Source organism: Lactuca sativa, chromosome 9 (genome assembly GCF_002870075.4).
Source record: "Lactuca sativa cultivar Salinas chromosome 9, Lsat_Salinas_v11, whole genome shotgun sequence".
Lineage (NCBI taxonomy): Eukaryota > Viridiplantae > Streptophyta > Magnoliopsida > Asterales > Asteraceae > Lactuca > Lactuca sativa.
In genome coordinates, this window is record NC_056631.2 from 171,921,170 (window position 1) to 171,940,100 (window position 18,931).

The 18,931-nt window shown below is 33.5% G+C and overlaps 2 protein-coding genes across 2 annotated transcripts; both read left to right on the forward strand.

Moving 5' to 3' along the window:
- Positions 1–6,958: 6,958 nt before the first annotated feature.
- Positions 6,959–11,891, forward strand: LOC111895465 (ubiquitin carboxyl-terminal hydrolase 14). The gene is made up of 20 exons (XM_023891540.3): positions 6,959–7,231; positions 7,605–7,776; positions 7,855–7,967; positions 8,060–8,396; positions 8,516–8,610; positions 8,702–8,835; positions 8,936–8,992; positions 9,069–9,146; positions 9,239–9,293; positions 9,380–9,409; positions 9,486–9,566; positions 9,656–9,854; positions 9,945–10,002; positions 10,121–10,243; positions 10,331–10,419; positions 10,655–10,744; positions 10,829–10,999; positions 11,073–11,191; positions 11,301–11,436; positions 11,524–11,891. Exons 1-20 carry the CDS (start codon positions 7,136–7,138, stop codon positions 11,700–11,702), a joined length of 2,412 nt encoding a protein of 803 aa, XP_023747308.1. The 5' UTR covers positions 6,959–7,135; the 3' UTR covers positions 11,703–11,891.
- Positions 11,892–13,465: 1,574 nt separating this feature from the next.
- LOC111895461 (cytochrome b6-f complex iron-sulfur subunit, chloroplastic) lies at positions 13,466–15,531 on the forward strand. Its single transcript, XM_023891535.3, has 5 exons — positions 13,466–13,624; positions 13,708–13,949; positions 14,341–14,458; positions 14,754–14,936; positions 15,272–15,531. Exons 1-5 carry the CDS (start codon positions 13,586–13,588, stop codon positions 15,371–15,373), a joined length of 684 nt encoding a protein of 227 aa, XP_023747303.1. The 5' UTR covers positions 13,466–13,585; the 3' UTR covers positions 15,374–15,531.
- Positions 15,532–18,931: the final 3,400 nt, after the last annotated feature.

Sequence of the window (18,931 nt, forward strand, 5' to 3'; positions counted from 1 at the left end):
CCAACAATCAGAGAGAGAGAGAGAGAAAGTCATAACAATAGAGTAGTTAACTGCCAGTTACTGGTATAAATGATGTAATACGAGTTCGGGAAAAGTGACCTAACAGTAGGTCTTACATCAAACCAAAAGGAAAATGTTGGCAGTCTAGGGGCCTAATTAGAGTACTTTCAAAGTTAGGAACGTTTACAGACAAGTGCTATATCGAGCATAGAAAAGAAAAGGCTAGTCCTTTAAGCAAAAGAGTGAGGTGATTTGACATCTTCTACGGGCGATAGGCACTCGTTGGGCGAAACCTAAGATCAGCTAGTTGACGCATAACTTCCTGAAGATGTCGTTCATGAGCCCTTTGACGTGCTCGGAGTTCCCTAACTTCGGCTCGGGATGCAGCTAGCTGTTGCTACAGAGCCTCGTTGGTCCTCCTTGTCCTATCCATAGCTTCTTCCAGTTGGCGGATGCAAACAGTGTTGAGGTTTGAGTTGGCATCCACTTTTACAACTCGGCCAATGGCTGCTTTGTTGGAATAGTGTCTAAGCCCGTAACTATATTTGGTATGTACTTGACCCGGTTGTGCATGGTCCTTTTTGGGTTGCCTTCTCCAAAGCAACTTGACAAGGTAATTTAAGGAGAAAGAGAAAGTATTATGATTTATTAATATATTATAAGAATAATATATTAAAGGAGAAATCATATTTATTTAATTAGTATTGGTCATAAATTAATTAGGAATTAATTTGGTGACCAAAAGAGATTAATTGAATAAAGGGGTATAAACTGTCAAATGTATGATAGTTGAGTTTTGGGTTAAGGAAACCTAATGGGCTTAAGGGGGAACGAAATTATGATGGGTATCCATCATATTTTTGTCCAAGGCCTTATTCCAGAAGGTTCCTTGGGCTGCTTAGTGGCTAAGCTGTCCATTAGGGTTTAGACAGAAACCCTAGTAGCCTGTAAGTATAAATATGACCCCTAGGGCATTGAATTCGGCTACCACTTGATTCTAAGAGAACCCTAGGCCGATTTCTAGCTTCTCTCTCCCTCTCTCATATTGCCTTCTTGCTTGTGGGGTTTGTGAACCATTAGAGGGGTTGCATTTGTGACTCTAAGCTCAAGAGAAGAAGAAAAGAAGATATAAAGCAACATTTGAAGAGGTAAACATCTAGATCTGATTCTACATGTTGTTTTTGTTATTTGTATGCTAGATTAGGGTTTGTAAGTCTTGGAATCAAAGCATGTTCAATAGAGAAATCTAAATCAAAGCATTAGGGTTTGTATGAGCACATAGGAATGTTTCTTATGCATAAAACCCATCATGCTTGACCTTGCTCGACGTTCCTGGCAATCCTTCGGACCATGATGGGCAGAACTTGATCTGCTGATCCTCCCTCTCCTATGTTGTCGAAGCTTCGGTCTCCATTGTAAGGTAAAGGCTGACCCTGCTCCTCGCTCCATCGGTTCAAGGTTATTGCCCACACGGGAGTGGGACCCTGAAATGCCGGACGGGGGTTGGGGTTTAGAGCTTCAGGGGGTAGGTTGTTAACTTCTGGCTCGGAGCTGGAGCTATCCGAGAAGCCTTCAGCATGATGATCATCCAAAGGGATCAGGTGATCATCGTCTGACTCCTCATCGAGCCATCCTCTATTGCCCTAGTTTGGATAGTACGGATCGTCAGGATGGTGGAAGCCAGCCATGCTATCTACGCGAGAAAGGGGAAAAGAAAGGTTAATAGACGTACCAATCTAGGATACTTATAAGATGAATCGTTATTAGTCGACCCAATACTTGCGTAGTGCACCAATTACATGCAACCGAAGCAAGATAGTCCTTCGAATAAGCAACCCTAACTTCAGACCCCCAATCAAACAAGAACAGGAAATGAAGCAAAGGCCATATATTCTGAGTCTATAGCGCCCTAATAACATGTAACCGTGGTGTATCCACTTAGCAACTATTGTCCTACCAGTAACGACCCTTTTAGTTATCACATATGTAGTTAGTGGTGTACAGAATACTCCTATAGTATTCTTGTTCTAACGTTCTTGTGGTAGTGTTGGTAAGTTTTTAGACTTGTTGTAACCCCACAATCACTCTTAGGCACATGCTAGTCACTCCTGGATAAATGTAGTTGATCAGGCTACATCCCCCCAGATATGACTATATGTCTCTAAGCTTAATTGTGCTGTTCAACAATCTTAATACTTTTGTTTTGTTCTAGTATGATACTGACCCTTTTGTAGTGGTGAGTGTATATATACTTAATCAAATATTTTAGTATTTAGAAGTATAAATTCTTGGTCAGAGTGTTTTAGTCCCGAAGTGTTTATAGTTCGTATATCTTTTTATAGGTTGATATACTTGATTCACTATAAACAATGCTCTGATACCAATCTGTCACACCCCAAAACCGATAACGGCGGAATACGTTCCGGGGTGGAGGACATCATGTACAGTATCATAACAATTGCATAATAGTAAAAGCAAGCGACAACAACCATTGCATATATATATATATATATATATATATATATATATATATATATATATATATATATATATATATATATAGTAAATTTAATTACAAACGTGTTCTGTAAAGTTCCATAGACACCAAAATGTATAACAAAATAAAAGATGGGTCTTGTATGTGCTCCATCTTCTCCAAAAGCTGCACCTGTACCTGTCTATCTTTGACTTGAGGATACAAGTTATTTTGAAAACGAGTATCAGCATAAAGCTGGTGAGTTCATAAGAATTTAGTGACTTTGTTGTATAAAAGTGTTTCCAAACTTATAGAATAAAAACTAAAATTTATGTTTATAAGTAGTAGAAATCCCTAGAAAATCCTATATTTTCCAGAAAAGTACTTTGTAAGTTAAATCCCTTGGGTTGTGTGTAAGTATTTTCATAGAAAACCTTCAGTTGTAAAAGTATAGTAATAAACCTTGTGAGTAACATAGGTGTAGAGTAGTTATGCCTATTAACCGTAGTAGTGGTGCAAACTTCCATTTGTAATAGGTATTTACTTACTTCGGGATGTTAGCTTAGACTTAAGTCTTATTGTATTATGTTGGATAAAGGGGTAACCCCTCAGGTGACCAGACTGAAGTAGTAATAGAGGATCCGATGACCTTCCCAGTCATGCATAGTGTAGTGATGTAGTGCCACCCCTGAGTCTAGTCGGCTCGGACTGTAGCTAGCAGTCGGGATGTAATAGTGTCTGCCTCGTATAGATCTATACATATAGTGTTGCCTTCCAAACGGAAAGCCCTGGTCACATGGTGTAAGCGCAGTAGAGTGTCTTATAGAGGGTTAGTGGGTTATACTCTGGATTCGTGTATTCTTCGGTATTATAGTACAATAGTCTTTTGTACAGTTTCTTAGAGTGTTTTCTTATATGTGTATTAACTTATCGTAATAGCCGTTATAGTGAGTATAACAGTAGTAGAGGTATCGAGTAGTAGTCTTAGCTATACCTATTATAGCTAACTAGAGGGTATGATTTCCGGCCTTTGAATAACAAAGGTATCGTATGGGATGAAGACTTTCATATCTAACACTAATATATATGATATATAACTAAGAAATCAACGACAGTCGGACGGATAACCGATACCCTAGGACCACATCAAACAAGAACAGGAAATAAGGCGAGCTATCGGTCCTAAGTCCTTCAAGTCTTACTTATATAAATATATTAGTGTAGATATATTTTAAAAAGGAAAAGTAATTTAAACACAGTTTTAAAAGCAGTTTAATAACAATTTAATCTTAAAATGCATTTGATAATCAACTAAAACAATTTTATTGGGAAGCAGCTAAAAGTGTAGAAAATCCCTTTTTGATGATAATTCGTGAATCACATATGATTTAATGATAAAACTTGTAGAGTTTATACTTGTATCCCCCCCTAAAACATGTAAAAACATTTAAAAAGGTTCATTAAGGGGCATGAACTCACCTGCAATGAGTAGATCGGGTGGAAGTGTCGGGTGAGCGTTTGGTGTCAAGTAGAGACTTGTACACCCTTTATGACCCTAGTAACATATGAAGACATATGTTTACAAGTAATTAGTGGTTAAGACCCAATTTATACACATATGGACATCCTAATGTGATTAAAGGTCTTATGGTTGAGTGCTAGAAGGCTAATGGATTGCAAGGAAGGAGTATAAGACCTCACCATGGAGTTTACTCTCCTAAAACTCACCTTAAGTGAGTTTACGGTTAGGGGACCTTATCCCCCTTGAGTTTACGGCCGTAAACTCATGGGAGGAGTGTTTTAGAGTGTTTTCAAGTCTCATGTGGTTCTAGAAGTGGTTCTAAGGTAATATACAAGGCTATAGGGGTGTTTAAGGTTCCGAGAGTGTACTCCCTTGGAGTTTACGATCCAAAGACCACTCCTTGGGAGTTTACGGCCGTAAACCCCATGGTTTACGGTAGTAAACTCTTGTACACCCCCAATCTTTGATTCCAAGGCTTTTGGCTCAAACCTAACATGTTCTAGTGAGGGTATAAGGCTCTTTAAGGGACTTAAACTCTTATTTGGCATGATTTAGGGGAGTTTACGGTCTAATCATATGCTTGGGCCGTAAACTCTAGTTTACCCCTCTAATGTGTATGTTTAGGTGTTCCAAGTCCGAAATAGCATGCCCCTAAGTCATATCTTAAGCCTAAATGGGGTTTGGAAGTGTTTTGGGCTTGATTTACAAGCTTAGAGGGTGTTTACGGTCTAAGCATGTGCTTGGACCGTAAACCCTCTTTCAAGCCCTAAAAATGGATGATTCAAGGTCCAAACACTTCTAGGTTAAGTCCAAAGCTAGTTTCTAGGCTTAAGGGGAAGAAATTTGGCATTTTTGACCACATTTTAGGGGTTTACGGCCTAAGGAGGTTCTTAGACCGTAAACTCCTCCTTTACAGCCTTTATGCTCGATTTTCGGGTTAAAACAACAATAATTGATGTCTAGAACAAGTTAGGGTAAGAGATCTTACGTTTTGGAGACGGAAACTCGCGGTTTTGAGGTGGAAATCGATCTTGAAGAGAGAGTAGAGAGAGAAAGTGGGTCTAGTGTGCTAAAAGGTTTCTATGGATGTCCACCCTCCTTTATATAAGGCTTGGGTGTTGTACCCGGTATACGTCTACCCGATACTTATGTTTAATGAGGTTTAAACTTTTTACCCGGTTAAATGGTCGTAAATAAAATAACTTTTTCCAATTAAATAGAAATGTAAATTTACTTGTTTTTATTTATTTTATTACGACGATATTGACATAAAACACAAATAAATAAAATATTTATTTATTTGTCGTCCCTAAATTAACGGAACTTTTATAAAATAGAATATTCCATTAACATTAACGGGGCATAATAACGGATTAAACTTGGGTTGTCACACGTAGCAATGTATGATCCTTAAACATCATATGATTGTTGATTATTGTTTATCTAATTGTATTTGATTTTTAGGATTATTAAAAAAATTTAATTTGTATATTTCTTTGCAAAATTGTTTTTAATCAATTAAACACCAAATGCTACCATATTCTTAGTTTAATGTAGTTGCAAGTTACATACTACAAAAGATATGCTACTTGCTTAAAAAGTTTTACGTACCTTACTATGGTTATTATCAGTGTTGTAAAAATCCCGATTAGGCCCCGATTAATCTCAGATTAATCCCTAGGCGCTACTCGACCGATTAGAGAGCGCCTAGCGATTAATCCATGCATACAAAATGACTGAAACAGTAGAACACGATGGAATTTTAACACCTTGAAGAAGTTATATCCCAACAGAAACTATTTGAGGTATGATTAGTGTTGTATTTATCATATTTACCTATTTTGTTATGATATTAGTGATATTCATGAACTTTTATATGATTTTAGTCATATTTAATTTTTTAAAATCTAACAAATTAGCAATTAATGGTCCCCGATTAATCTCCGCCTAGCCGATTAATCCCTTAACCTCAGTCCACCGATTAGCTAACGTCGAGCGATTTTCACAACCTTGGTTATTATTTTCCATAGTTGCAGGTGTTAAAATTAGCACCGACTTCAAGATGTCATGATAAAACTTGAAAGATAACTTTTTTTTTGATATATTGACATATAATGCCTGGTTGGGGTAATACTAGGTTTGTACGCCCCAAGTCTTAAACATAAGAAAAGTTTTGGGTATATCTTTTATTAATTTTGGGGGTGTTAAATATTGTGAATAAAATAAGTTGAAATGATCTCTATTATGCTTAGAAGGTAGACTTGGATGATGATACCATAAAGAAGAAGAAAAAATGAGCATGCGATCAAGTTACAAATCAAAGCATCATTATTTAAATTAGGTTGAAGATGACAAACAAACATCCACATCACCAATTGACACCACACATGCAAATGTTTACCAAATTATACCTTAAAAGAAATAAAATGGTAAAAACAAAAGGCTAGCCAACTCTCATATAGCGCATCCACAATACATTGAATTTCATAGAGTTCAATGTATTGCCATATCATTTTTTATATTTCATACAATTCTATTAACTTTTCTTACAATGTATTGAACTCTACAAAGTTCAATAGAACATAACAAAAGCTAGTTTAAAGTATTTATTCAAGAATTAGAAAACTTACTTTTTTCTATTGAAAAGTTCAATGACTATTGAACTCCAAATCTATTGAATGCTAAAGTGACATCTCACATTAATAAAATTTCATTCATTGAATGACAACTAAACTTACCATCTCGTTCAATTTACCAATTCATTATGGATGCTCTTAGGTCTAAACCAAAAAATTAACAAAATATAAGGTTTTTTATTCAATAAACTCATTACTCATATGTGGCTTAAAATATTAACAAAATAATAAGGTCCGAAGTGCAAGATGTTCAAATAAGGGGCCTAAAGTGAAAAAAACACCAACAAGTTTGATACTTTATTTTGGCGTGTAGAAATTGAACAGGAAGGACTGCTTTCCAAGAAAACGCAAACACAGAGGTACCCTTTTCGGCGCATAGTCGCTTCCATATTGCTAGGGCATCGAATATACAGAGACTTCTCTTCTTTCTCTCTTTTATTCAATCCATTAGAACTATCATCTAAACAGTAGGAGTCACCATTTTGAAAGAAATTGTAGGAGATGGAAGTTCTCCGGATGAATCTGGCAAAGGTCCGTATTCCGGAGCCTACCAATCGCATATACAAGCAGGAATGCTGCATCAGTTTCGATACTCCGGTGAGTATTCCTTTTTCCGTTCATTCTTTCCGTTTCTTCCTTTTCTTGGTTTGTCTATGAGAAGCGATGTGAAATGGGGTTTAAGAAAGCCGGATGAAATAGGGTTTTGCGTGTAATTTTAGGGAAAATTTTAGGTTGTGGAATCCGATTAATTTACTACTACTAGGGTCTAGAATCACGGTATGCATGTCTTGTATATGTGCGTAATTTATCCTCTCGAACGATTCCACGATCCACTCCTAGAATGTGCTCGTTGATTTTTTGGTAGAACTACATTTTGATTTTAGATGTCAGACATAACTATTTTCAAATGCAAATGCGATATGATTGTTTGTAATTTCGATTCCTTATTTCTCTCATATTCCTGCTTCAGAAATCCGAAGGTGGATTGTTTGTGGACATGAACACGTTTCTTGCATTTGGAAAGGATTACGTTGGCTGGAACTTTGAGAAAACTGGTAACCCGGTTTATCTCCATATAAAACAAACAAAGAAAGCAATCCCTGAAGACAGACCTTTGAAGAAACCTACTCTCTTGGCTATAGGTATTTCATCTCACATCTTCTGTAATGTTACTGAAATCATTTTGGTTCTATCGATTGTGATTTCACCTATTCTTGTAGGTGTTGATGGTGGATTTGATAACCAAGAACCTGAATATGACGAAACTTACAACATAATAATTCTCCCAGACTATGCAACTCTCCCTTTTCCATCAGTGCAATTGCCTGAAAAGGTTTTGCTTGTTTTCAGTGTTTTCCCTTCACTCTTTTACCATTTTCTTCATTTCTGTGTTCTTTTTCATCACCATTTCTGCAATGTATACAGGTAAGATTGGCAGTTGATGCAATTTTGATTGCTGAAGGTGCTGAAAGGAAGGAACAACTTGCATCATGGACAGCTGATAAGAAGCAAATAAGTGAACATGCATTGACATTAAAACAGATAGAAAATGGTGTCATTGTTCCTCCATCTGGATGGAAATGTGCAAAGTGTGACAAGACTGAAAATCTTTGGTTGAATTTGAGTGATGGAATGATTTTATGTGGGAGGAAATTATGGGATGGAAGTGGTGGAAATAATCATGCCATTGATCATTACAATGAAACTCATTATCCTCTTGCTGTAAAGCTTGGGACAATAACTTCTGATCTTGAAGGAGCAGGTAATAGTAATACTAGCTTGTTTGTGTGTGTGTGTGTGTGTTTTTTTTTACCATTTTACCCTTTGAACTTTTATCTTTTTTTCGAATATAATTATGAGTTTGACACTTTGGCAGCTCAGATGTTTTTTCTTATCCGGAGGATGAAAGTGTTACTGATCCTCTTTTGGCTGAACATTTGGCATTTTTTGGCATTGATTTTTCCTCATTGCAAAAGGTAAATATCTTTCAATCAAAAGAAATAATAATGACATACATGTTGATAATGATATCTGACTTTTATTTTTTTAAAAAATAAATAAATTCAGACAGAAATGACAACAGCTGAAAAGGAACTTGACCAGAATACAAACTTTGACTGGAATCGGATTCAAGAAAGTGGTCAAGAAGTTGAACCGATTTATGGACCTGGATACACAGGGCTTGTGAATCTTGGAAATAGGTAATTTTTTTGTTTCTTGAAATGATTTTGTTTTTTTTTTTATAAAAAAGTTCGTTCATTTTTCATATGTTTTGTGGTTTTATAATGTTATTCCATGCAGTTGTTATTTGGCTTCAACTATGCAAGTTGTTTTCTCAACTCATTCGTTTTGCTCAAGGTTTGTATACTTTATTTATTTATTTATTTTATTGACATTTTGAGAAGTTTGCATAATTAATTATTCAACTACACAGATACTACAAGAACCAAAATTTGAAAATGGCCTTTGATAATGCCCCTGCTGATCCAACTGTAGACTTGAATATGCAGTTGTAAGTATTTATATTTATATCAAACATACAATTAAAAAAGAAAATCATATGTTAATTAATAATATTAAATGGTTTTGATTTTTTTTTGGCAGAACAAAACTTGCTAATGGTTTGCTTTCTGGTAAATATTCCATGCCAGCTGTGCAGGTGAGTTGGAAATTGAAACTCAACTTTATTTCAATTTTTACATTTATTATTATATGCTTTTTAACCATGAAATGTTTATCCTCCAGAATAATGATGTGGACTCATCTCCAAATTCTGTAAGTTTCTAACTTGATTTATAATTTCTTTTGATGAAACTTTAATTAATTAATTAATTTTTTATTTTTTTTTAAGAAACAAGAAGGGATTCGTCCCAGGATGTTCAAGGCAGTAATTGCAGCCAGTCATCCTGAATTTTCAACCATGCGTCAACAGGTAAGTTTAATAATTAATTTTTATAAACAGAATGTTTGTGTTTAGTTAATTATATAATTTTTTTTTTTTTATATATAAATGATGTACAGGATGCACTGGAGTTTTTTCTACATTTGATAGAGCAAGTTGAGCGAATTCATTCTGGAAACCCTAATTTGGATCCTTCTAGAAGCTTCAAATTTGGTATTGAAGAGAGATTACAATGCCCTTCTGGAAAAGTTGCTTACAACAAAAGGCATGACTATATTCTTTCCTTGAATATTCCACTTGATAAAGCTACTAACAAAAGTGAGTTTTTTTTTTCTCCCTTTCACTACAAATTTTACAAAAACTATATTTCCTTTAATTTCTTCTATTTGTTATTAATTAATACTTCAGAGGAACTGGAAGAGTTTCAGAAATTTAAGGCTCAAAAAGAGGCAAAGGGGGAGAAATTGTAAGATAGTTTGGGTTCTTTTCTTCTTCTTCTTCTTCTTCTTATTATTATTTATTTATTTATTTTTGTTTTAAAAAAAATTCCAACCTTTTTTTCATCAAGACATTTTATTTTTCAGGTCTTCAGAAGAAATAGTGCGCCCAAGGGTGCCATTAAGTGATTGTTTGGATAGCTTTTCTTCACCTGAAGATGTTCAAGGTTTCTTTAGTACTGCATTAAATACTAGGACAACAGCAATCAAGTAAGTTTATTATTATTATTATTATTTTTTAAAAAATATGTTTTTCATTTATAAAAAACTATAAACTTTTTGTTTTTTTGTTTATAGAACCGCAGGTCTGACTTCATTCCCTGATTATCTGGTGCTCCATATGAGGAAATTTGTAATGGAAGCTGGTTGGGTGCCTAAAAAGCTTGGTATAAAACTATAAATATATGCAAATTACAAAATGGTCCCTGTGTTTTCTGATTTCCACCCTGTTTATTCCATATCTGAAACCCTTTTCAATTTTCGTCCTTAATGAAAAACCTTGTAATTTATTTATGTATATAAATCAGAAAGCACAGGGACCATTTTTGTAACTTAATCCATGTACTTTTTCTCTCTTGATTTTTTTTTTGGGGATAATTTATTTGAATTGGGTTGTTGCAGATGTTTACATAGATGCTGATGACATCATCGATATTAGCCACATGAGAAGCAAAGGCTTACAACCAGGGGAAGAGTTGCTACCTGAAGATGGTATCATTTCTTTACACATAAAAATATAAATTTGTTTTTAAAGAAAAAAATAAATAAAAATTGTGATGTAATAATAAAAAATAGGTCCTGGAGGACAGGAAGAGTCAACGAAGGTTATAGCAAATGAAGATATTGTGTCTCAACTTGCTGGAATGGGATTTAATCATCTGCATTGTCAAAAGGCTGCAATTAATACATCAAATGTTGGGGTGGAAGAAGCCATGAATTGGTTGCTTTCCCACATGGATGATCCAGGTTTTTACTTTTTTACTTTTGACAATTTCACCCTCTTGGTATTTTTATAATTACCGTTTTGCCCTTTTTCCAGATATTGATGCTCCGATTCAGAAAGAGGCGGGAAACAATGATGTTGATCCATCAAAGATTGCTATGTTGGTTTCATTTGGATTTGAAGAGGAAGTAGCTAAGAAGGCTTTAAAGGCATCGGTAAATATCCGACACATTTAAAAAAAATATTAATTTAGTTATAAGTTTACAATTTGTTTTAAATAAATGGAAAAATATTTGTTTTATTTAATAGTTCATTGATTAACAGGGTGGTGATATTGAGAAAGCTACGGATTGGATTTTTAATCCCCCTGCTTCATCTGGGCCCATGGATATGGATGCCACATCAAGCAGTGGACCCACAACTACTACTGTGGACCCCACGTTACCAGATGGAAATGGAAGTAAGTTTATTTAAGATGTTAAATGTTTTTGTTGCATATAGGAAAAATTAGTTTATGTTTTTTAATTTTTAATTTGTGTGTGTGCAGAATATAGACTGATTGGGCTAGTGAGCCACATAGGCAGCAACACACAGTGTGGGCATTATGTAGCACACGTGTACAAAGAAGGAAGATGGGTGATTTTTAATGATGATAAAGTGGGTGTTTCTAAAGACCCTCCAAAAGACATGGCATACCTCTATTTCTATGAAAGGATTCAAACTTGAAAGAAGAAACCATGCATGCATACCTGGTTTTTTCTTTGAATCTGGAACATGGAAGGTAGAATAGACTTTTTTTTTTTTTTTTTAGTTAATGTTTGAATTTTCAGTCTATGCCCATGTTGTGGGATCATATACTTTGTTTAGTATTGGTTTATAATTTCAAAGTTTGCAAATTGCCTTTGGTTTTTTCAATCTATAATCCTTGTCCAAATAAGATAATGCTTGGTCTCATGGAGGAATTGAATTTTAGGTTATGTTTTGGAATAGAGTATGAATTTCGTTGCATCCATTAACCATATAATATGGAGGTGATGACCAAATCTAGTATTAATATTAACCAAAGTTGTTAAACTCGCAATCATCCCACCTAGGTAAATTTATCCTCATCATACTTGGATCATTTTTGGGTAAGCTTGTGGATAGAAATGTATTTTTTTATGGTAGGTTTTACAAAGTAGAAAATGATCCAATCTTGGCAACGTTAATTATTATTATCTAACATATGTCAAATATTTGATCAGATTTCAAACATAAATGGTGTATTTGGTGCATATAAATTGTGAGATCATTTAAGTTACTTTTTTAAATATGCTTATTTCTTGCTAATGTTTTGTTATGTTATTTTACATTGTAATGTCAAATAGTTTTTTTTATCAAACGTTATTTTATTAGCTAACTTTTCATCTATTTTCAAACCAAATCCCTTTCCACAAAACTAATAAAGGGAAAACTATATATGTGACACCTTTATTGTCAATAATTTAGCCGTTCAAAAGATTGCGTTTAACAAATGGTCACAGAGTCAACCACTTTAACCATGAAATATAACAAGATCTTTGTAGAGGTAAATAATATACCAACAATTATGATACTTTTCTAGAGCACAAGTTTTCGTAAGCATTTTATTAAAAAGTCTCAAACTATTCCAAAAATTTAGTTCCTACTTCCTAGTATGTATCTTTTATCCTCATTGATCTCCTGGATACGATGCTACTCTCATACAGTATCACTCAACACCGGAGAGGAGGCTACAAAAAATAGATCACTCCACGAATCATTCCATTATTATACATATGATCATTCATGTACCGGTTATATGTATATAGATATCCTTGAAATCTATTCTAATAAATAAAAGTTTTTTTTGCAATATGTTACACTTTTATTTAATTTGTCAAATATTATTTTATAGTTATTTTAAATTAATTTCTTATCCACATGTCATTTTATGAGTTTTTTCTATTTTAATAAATTTTACATAATACTTTAATCATAAATGAATATCAATTTTATTAATGGACTTATCTTCTTATTTCAAAATTTTCAAATTAAAGCTCATTAGTTTATTTATTTATTTATTTAAATTTAAAAGATAAAAAATCAATTTTAATAATTCATTATTTTTCTTATACATCCAAAGTTCTTAAATATTAAGATATTTATATTTAATTTGTTTTAATTAATCCATGTAATAAATGGATCTTATACCTAGTTAAGTAATATAAAATAAAACTATAAGTATTAAAATAAATTTTAATTAAATTAAGATGTACCATTAAATTAGTAACATTCAATCATACTTTATATTCTATACAAGTAAAAGAGACAGTCCGTCACTTTAGAAAACTGTTTACTATAGTAAAAAAAAAAAACAAAAAAGACATGAATAAACTATTAGCTTTCAAAAACAAATTATAGAAGTCCACGTATGATTCATGAGTATACACCATGAAATCATGAAATTCGAAAAATTATGTAATATCTCAAAATATGTGGCTGTGTAGCGACACTCCTCCTCCATCCACCATTCCTTTATCCACTTTCACCCCCTTTTTACATCTTCTCTCTTCTTCATAATCATTTCCAATCTGCTCCATCCTCCTCCAATGGCTGCTTTTACTCTCTCTCCTGCTACTTCATCTCAGGTACTCTCTTCAGTCTCCATTCCATTCCTCAAATAATATCTCGTCGATTGTTTTGCTAATGATTCCGATTCGAATTTTGACAGTTGCGATCTGGCACCAATGGATTGTTCTCGCCGGCCCAAGGGCTAATCGCGAAATCTGCGAAAAGCCAATCGGCGGGAAGGGAAAGAGGGATGAAGGTGACGTGTCAGGCGGCGAGTATCCCCGCCGATCGAGTTCCAGATATGGAGAAGAGGAAGCTGATGAACTTGTTGCTTCTCGGCGCTATTGGTCTTCCATCCACCGGAATGTTGCTTCCCTACACCTACTTCTTCGTTCCACCTGGGTTTGTTCTGCTTATCTTTCTAGAATCTTCCTCGTAGATATAGCAAATAGATAATTTATGATAAAATCTGATTATTTAATGACTAATAAAACTAAAAGTATAAAATGACGAAAAACATTCTCTATCTTTTTGTTATAGTGTTTTACTTAAAACGTAAATCAACTCTAATAACATTTTCTACAATTATATACTATAAAACTCCATCATCAGCAATTATAAAGAATTATCTTGTTTTCTTAAATAATGTTATTAGCAACAAGTGAAAAATATATAAACGAACCCTTTAAATAATCAGTTATGTTTCGGTTTGTAAAATCCGATTATATTAATTTTAAAAAAAGATCAAAATTGATTTTGTTTTAAATCCCTTAGTTTTTTATATATGAAACAGTTCGGGAGGTAGTGGTGGTGGTACTGCTGCTAAAGATGCCCTTGGAAACGACATCGTTGTAGCAGAATGGCTAAAAACCCATGGACCCGGTGACCGAACCCTATCTCAAGGTCTAAAGGTACTACTAGCTATTTCTTTTACTTTAATAAACATATATAACGAGGGTATTTACGTCTTTTGCACCTACCATAGTCCTCGTTCCATTTTTTAAGGTTGGACAAAAAATTGTAATTTTTGTCTAATTCACACAAGATCCAATCCAATTCAAGTAACATGTTAGAAGCTTCCGATTCGGTCTTATAGCCTCAGATATGACTCTTAGGTCAATCAGATCTAACTCAATCAACAACTATCAAACAGTATTTATACAACTGTCGAAAATGAAATGATTTTGAGTGTATGTGAAATTATAGGGAGACCCGACGTACCTTGTGGTGGAGAATGATAGAACCCTAGCCACATACGGAATCAACGCGGTGTGCACACATCTCGGGTGTGTCGTGCCATGGAACAAAGCAGAGAACAAGTTCATGTGCCCGTGCCATGGTTCCCAATACAATAACCAAGGCAAAGTTGTTAGGGGTCCGGCTCCTTTGGTAAGACAATCCGTTGCACTCTTCTTTTCGTATGAAATACAATGCATAATGTACAAGTGTTGATGCATGAGGTACAATTTTTATGGCACAAAGCACAACTTTTGATGCAAGTAAAAGTTGTCTTGCACAAAGTACAACTTGTTGTGCATAGTGTACAAGTTTTTGATCAACTAAGCACAAGTTTTTATGCATAATGCACAACTTGCAATGCATAGTATATAATTAGGGGTGATCGATATATACACGTTTTAGTAGAAAGTAGCGATGAGTAATGTATAAATTTTGATGCAAATGGTACAAGTTGTTGATGCAATAATTTGTTGATTTGTGAACAGTCATTGGCACTTGCTCATGCGGATGTTGATGATGGGAAAGTGATATTTGTTCCATGGACCGAGACAGATTTCAGAACCGGTGAGGCTCCATGGTGGTCATAAGCGTCTCAATGCCTCCCTTTTGAGATTCTTGGTTTGTTTTGATTCGAGAATTAAAATATGTACACACAACTTAAGGTTTTAAATATTGTACCCAAAAAGTTTATAAATTTGTAAAATGGTTATTAATAATTATTTTAAGTGTCTTATAAGTTGCTCAAGTGTTAAGTCATTTAACATATATGAGATCAATAATGTATGCATCGACTTTTTTAAGAGCTTCTCCAACCACAAACGCTAAAATAGTGAATATATAGCACCAAAATAGTGATTGAGTTCCAATCAACCTCTAAAATAGTAGGTTTTAGAGGTCCTCTCATTTGGCATTCATACTTGGTGTTAAAATTGAACCAACACAAAAATGGTGTTAAATTTGAAGGTTGGTTGGAGTATTTTTGCCCTTCAGAACACAAAAATAGTGTAATATAGTGGATGGTTGGAGTTAGCCTAACAAGATAAAAATGATTCAAATCTAATTTGATTTCTTGAGAACCTTGGAATTCATATTAAAAGGTACTATGACATCACCTTACAATTACACGAATTTGAACCGAACACTTTTTAAACAAAAAAGAAAAAAACAAAGGAATTATACAAAAAGTTATGTTTGATAGGCCACATTCAACTTATTTTTTGAGTTTTTTGATATTATGATTGGCAAACCAAATAATGGTCTATAAGATAGTGTTTAAAAAGGATAACTTACTCATACTAACGTTTTAACAAAGTTCTTGAGTTTTTCAAAAAATTCTCAAATATAACTCTATTTTCTTTTTTATAAAACAACATAATTTTCTAAATGTTTTTTTTATGTCATTTTACAATTTTGAGATAGTTTATTAACTAGTTTTTAAGCTTACTCTGTCAAACATATAGCCTAAATGGAATAAGATTGTCTTTACAAAACAGATTAACACTAAATATCTTTTTTATAAATTAATATCTTAAATGATAAATCAACAAATAAACCCACTTTTTTATATACATAAAATAGTTAGAATTTCCAAAAATGTGTGAAAAGTAGTTGCTATAAGTGTTATTTGTTGGTGATTTTATTGTCACTTGACATTTTGTATAATTGGGACTGATATGTGAGTTAAGGGGTTTATTGTTTTGTACTCTATTATATGTTTGGTGAATATGGAGTGCATACATATATAACTATATAAGATCGAATTATAAGCTGATACGATAGAAAGACGGGGGTCAAAGGGGTCACGCCCCCTTGCAAGGTCCTAGGGGCAAAGTCCTTGGCGGTGGTCCTGCTGACTGGTCAGTAGGTAGGGTCGAGGGGCAACGCCGCCCTAAAAGGTTTTCGAAAATTTAAATTAGTTATATAATGAAAAACCCAAATTCTAATGGGTGATTATTGTAAAATTGATAAGTCTTATCAATTTTTGTAACCATTGATTATCTCATTAAATTCAGAAAAAATTACAAATATAACTAAAACTGTTAATTATTTTGTAAAAAATAGCAAAAAAAAAAGCCAAATTATAAAAATAGCCATCAAAATCGCAGACTTCACCAAAAAAACTCAAATTAAGTCCATCTTCGATTTCACCAAGCCATTTGTGAACGTACTAGTCGTTAAAACACATATATGCTTTAGCGACTTGTATGTTCGCATATGATATTTTTTTTTTGATTTTTTCTAGTATAAATAATGTGATTTCCTCTCGGTTCATCTACGATTTTTTTTACTATGAAATTGATAGTGTTTGACTACGAAACAACCATATTATATATAAAGTCTTGCAAAAAATTATCACTTTTGTTGTTATTTCTTTGGAAAAATTGTTTAAAACCTCTCTAATATAATAAATAAATATTGGTTAGCGTATTGTCGGGATTGTCATGAAATCATCCATAATGCTTTCAGAGAGAGAGAGAGAATTCTCCAACGAAAAAGTGTGAAAATGAAACAAAAAAAATTACGTTTTTATACCTGCGAAAAAGATGAAATTGCAGATGGAAGGTGAAATCGCAGATGAACTAGTCCATCTGCGAACGTACAAGTCGCTAAAGCACGCGGCTTGTACGTTCGCAGATGGCTTTGTCAAATCGCAGATGAGCTTAATCTGTTTGCGATTTTGATGACTATTTTTTGTAATTTGAGTTTTTTTGCTATTTTCTACAAAGTAATTAACGGTTTTAGCAATATTTGTAATTTTCTCTTAAATTCATGGTTCTCTTAACTAATATAGAAGAGGAAACCCTAATCCGTCTAGGATAAATATGACTCATTAATTGAGCCATGATAGATAACTCTTCTTTTTCAACACAAACTTAGAACCTTATGACGATTTGGCTTGTGTTTTGACGATCTGACTTGTGTTTTTATATCTAAATACACAAGTGTCATTTTGGATTATCCTATGCTGAATTTCTTGTAACCTAGATATAAGGTGAAAATATTAGTTCGGAAAGTGAACATATACGATGCATAAGAAATCCATATTTCCACCATCACCCTACTCAAATATCCTACTACATTATTTAGATACCTTAAATGTTTCAGAACTTGCCTTTATGTGAAAAATAGTTGCTATAAGTGTTATTTGGTTATTGACAATCCAAAAATATGTTCATCGTTTGCTAAAGCTTTGATATATGAGTGTAATCTCAAGATTGTAGAGTAGGAAATATGTTACAAACTGCACCCTTCATCTTTCAATTAAAGTAGTTGCTAAAACTTTGTTCATCTTGCCTTTATGTGAAAACTGAAAAGTAGTTGCTATAGTAGAGTAGAATATCCAACGATAGAAGGAGAGAAAAAATCTACAAAAAAGTGTCACACTTATGACCCGGCAACCCGCTTGTCAACCATAAATATGTTACAGCTACACCCTTCATCTTTCACAATATTACACCTACAACATAAAATAGAAAAGAAATACCAATATACACATAATATAGAAAAGCTACAAATTACAAAATGGTTAGTTTGCAACATAACACATGGCCTCAGATACGGGACATATAGAAGATCGTGGACGCATAAAATCAGAATAATAGAGTAGTTTAGGTCCTTGTTTCTCTCTCTTTTTGATGATGTCTTTCGTTTAATATTTAGCATGTATTTTGATATTTTTAATGTATTTGTTTTCCATGTATCTAACTAATTTGAATCATTGATCATATAGAAAAATTAAATATCCAAAAAATACCCAAACCTATCAATTATAAGTGTTCATGGGATAACTTAAAAAAATCATAAATAGAAAAACTAATATGAATATTGATTGTCTGGTTAAAGAAAATAAACCAGGTTTTCTTTAAAAAAAGAAAAAAAAAGGCAATTACCGTTTCAAAACTATTTTTTCTAATTAAATTCTAGGGTAAATTATATCATCCGTCCTCGTGCATATACCAAAACATACGTTTAGTCCCTATTTTTAAAAATTAACTTGGGTCGTCCTTTGATTTGTTTTTTCTTACACGCCATAAAACACCAGTTTGCCCTTATTATTTATTAATTATTAATTATTTATATATTAAAAAAAATTGTTTAATTTAATATATTGTCGCTTCACCATTGACCAACACCACCGTTGGCTA

Bases quoted from the DNA above. Each gene is read 5' to 3' on its own strand.
- LOC111895461 (XM_023891535.3), top strand. From the start codon at position 13,586: ATGGCTGCTTTTACTCTCTCTCCTGCTACTTCATCTCAG. The intron at 13,950-14,340 runs GTTTGTTCTGCT...TATATGAAACAG, and splicing joins TACTTCTTCGTTCCACCTGG to TTCGGGAGGTAGTGGTGGTG. The intron at 14,937-15,271 runs GTAAGACAATCC...ATTTGTGAACAG, and splicing joins TTAGGGGTCCGGCTCCTTTG to TCATTGGCACTTGCTCATGC.
- LOC111895465 (XM_023891540.3), top strand. From the start codon at position 7,136: ATGGAAGTTCTCCGGATGAATCTGGCAAAGGTCCGTATTCCGGAGCCT. The intron at 8,611-8,701 runs GTAAATATCTTT...AAATAAATTCAG, and splicing joins ATTTTTCCTCATTGCAAAAG to ACAGAAATGACAACAGCTGA. The intron at 8,993-9,068 runs GTTTGTATACTT...TCAACTACACAG, and splicing joins ACTCATTCGTTTTGCTCAAG to ATACTACAAGAACCAAAATT.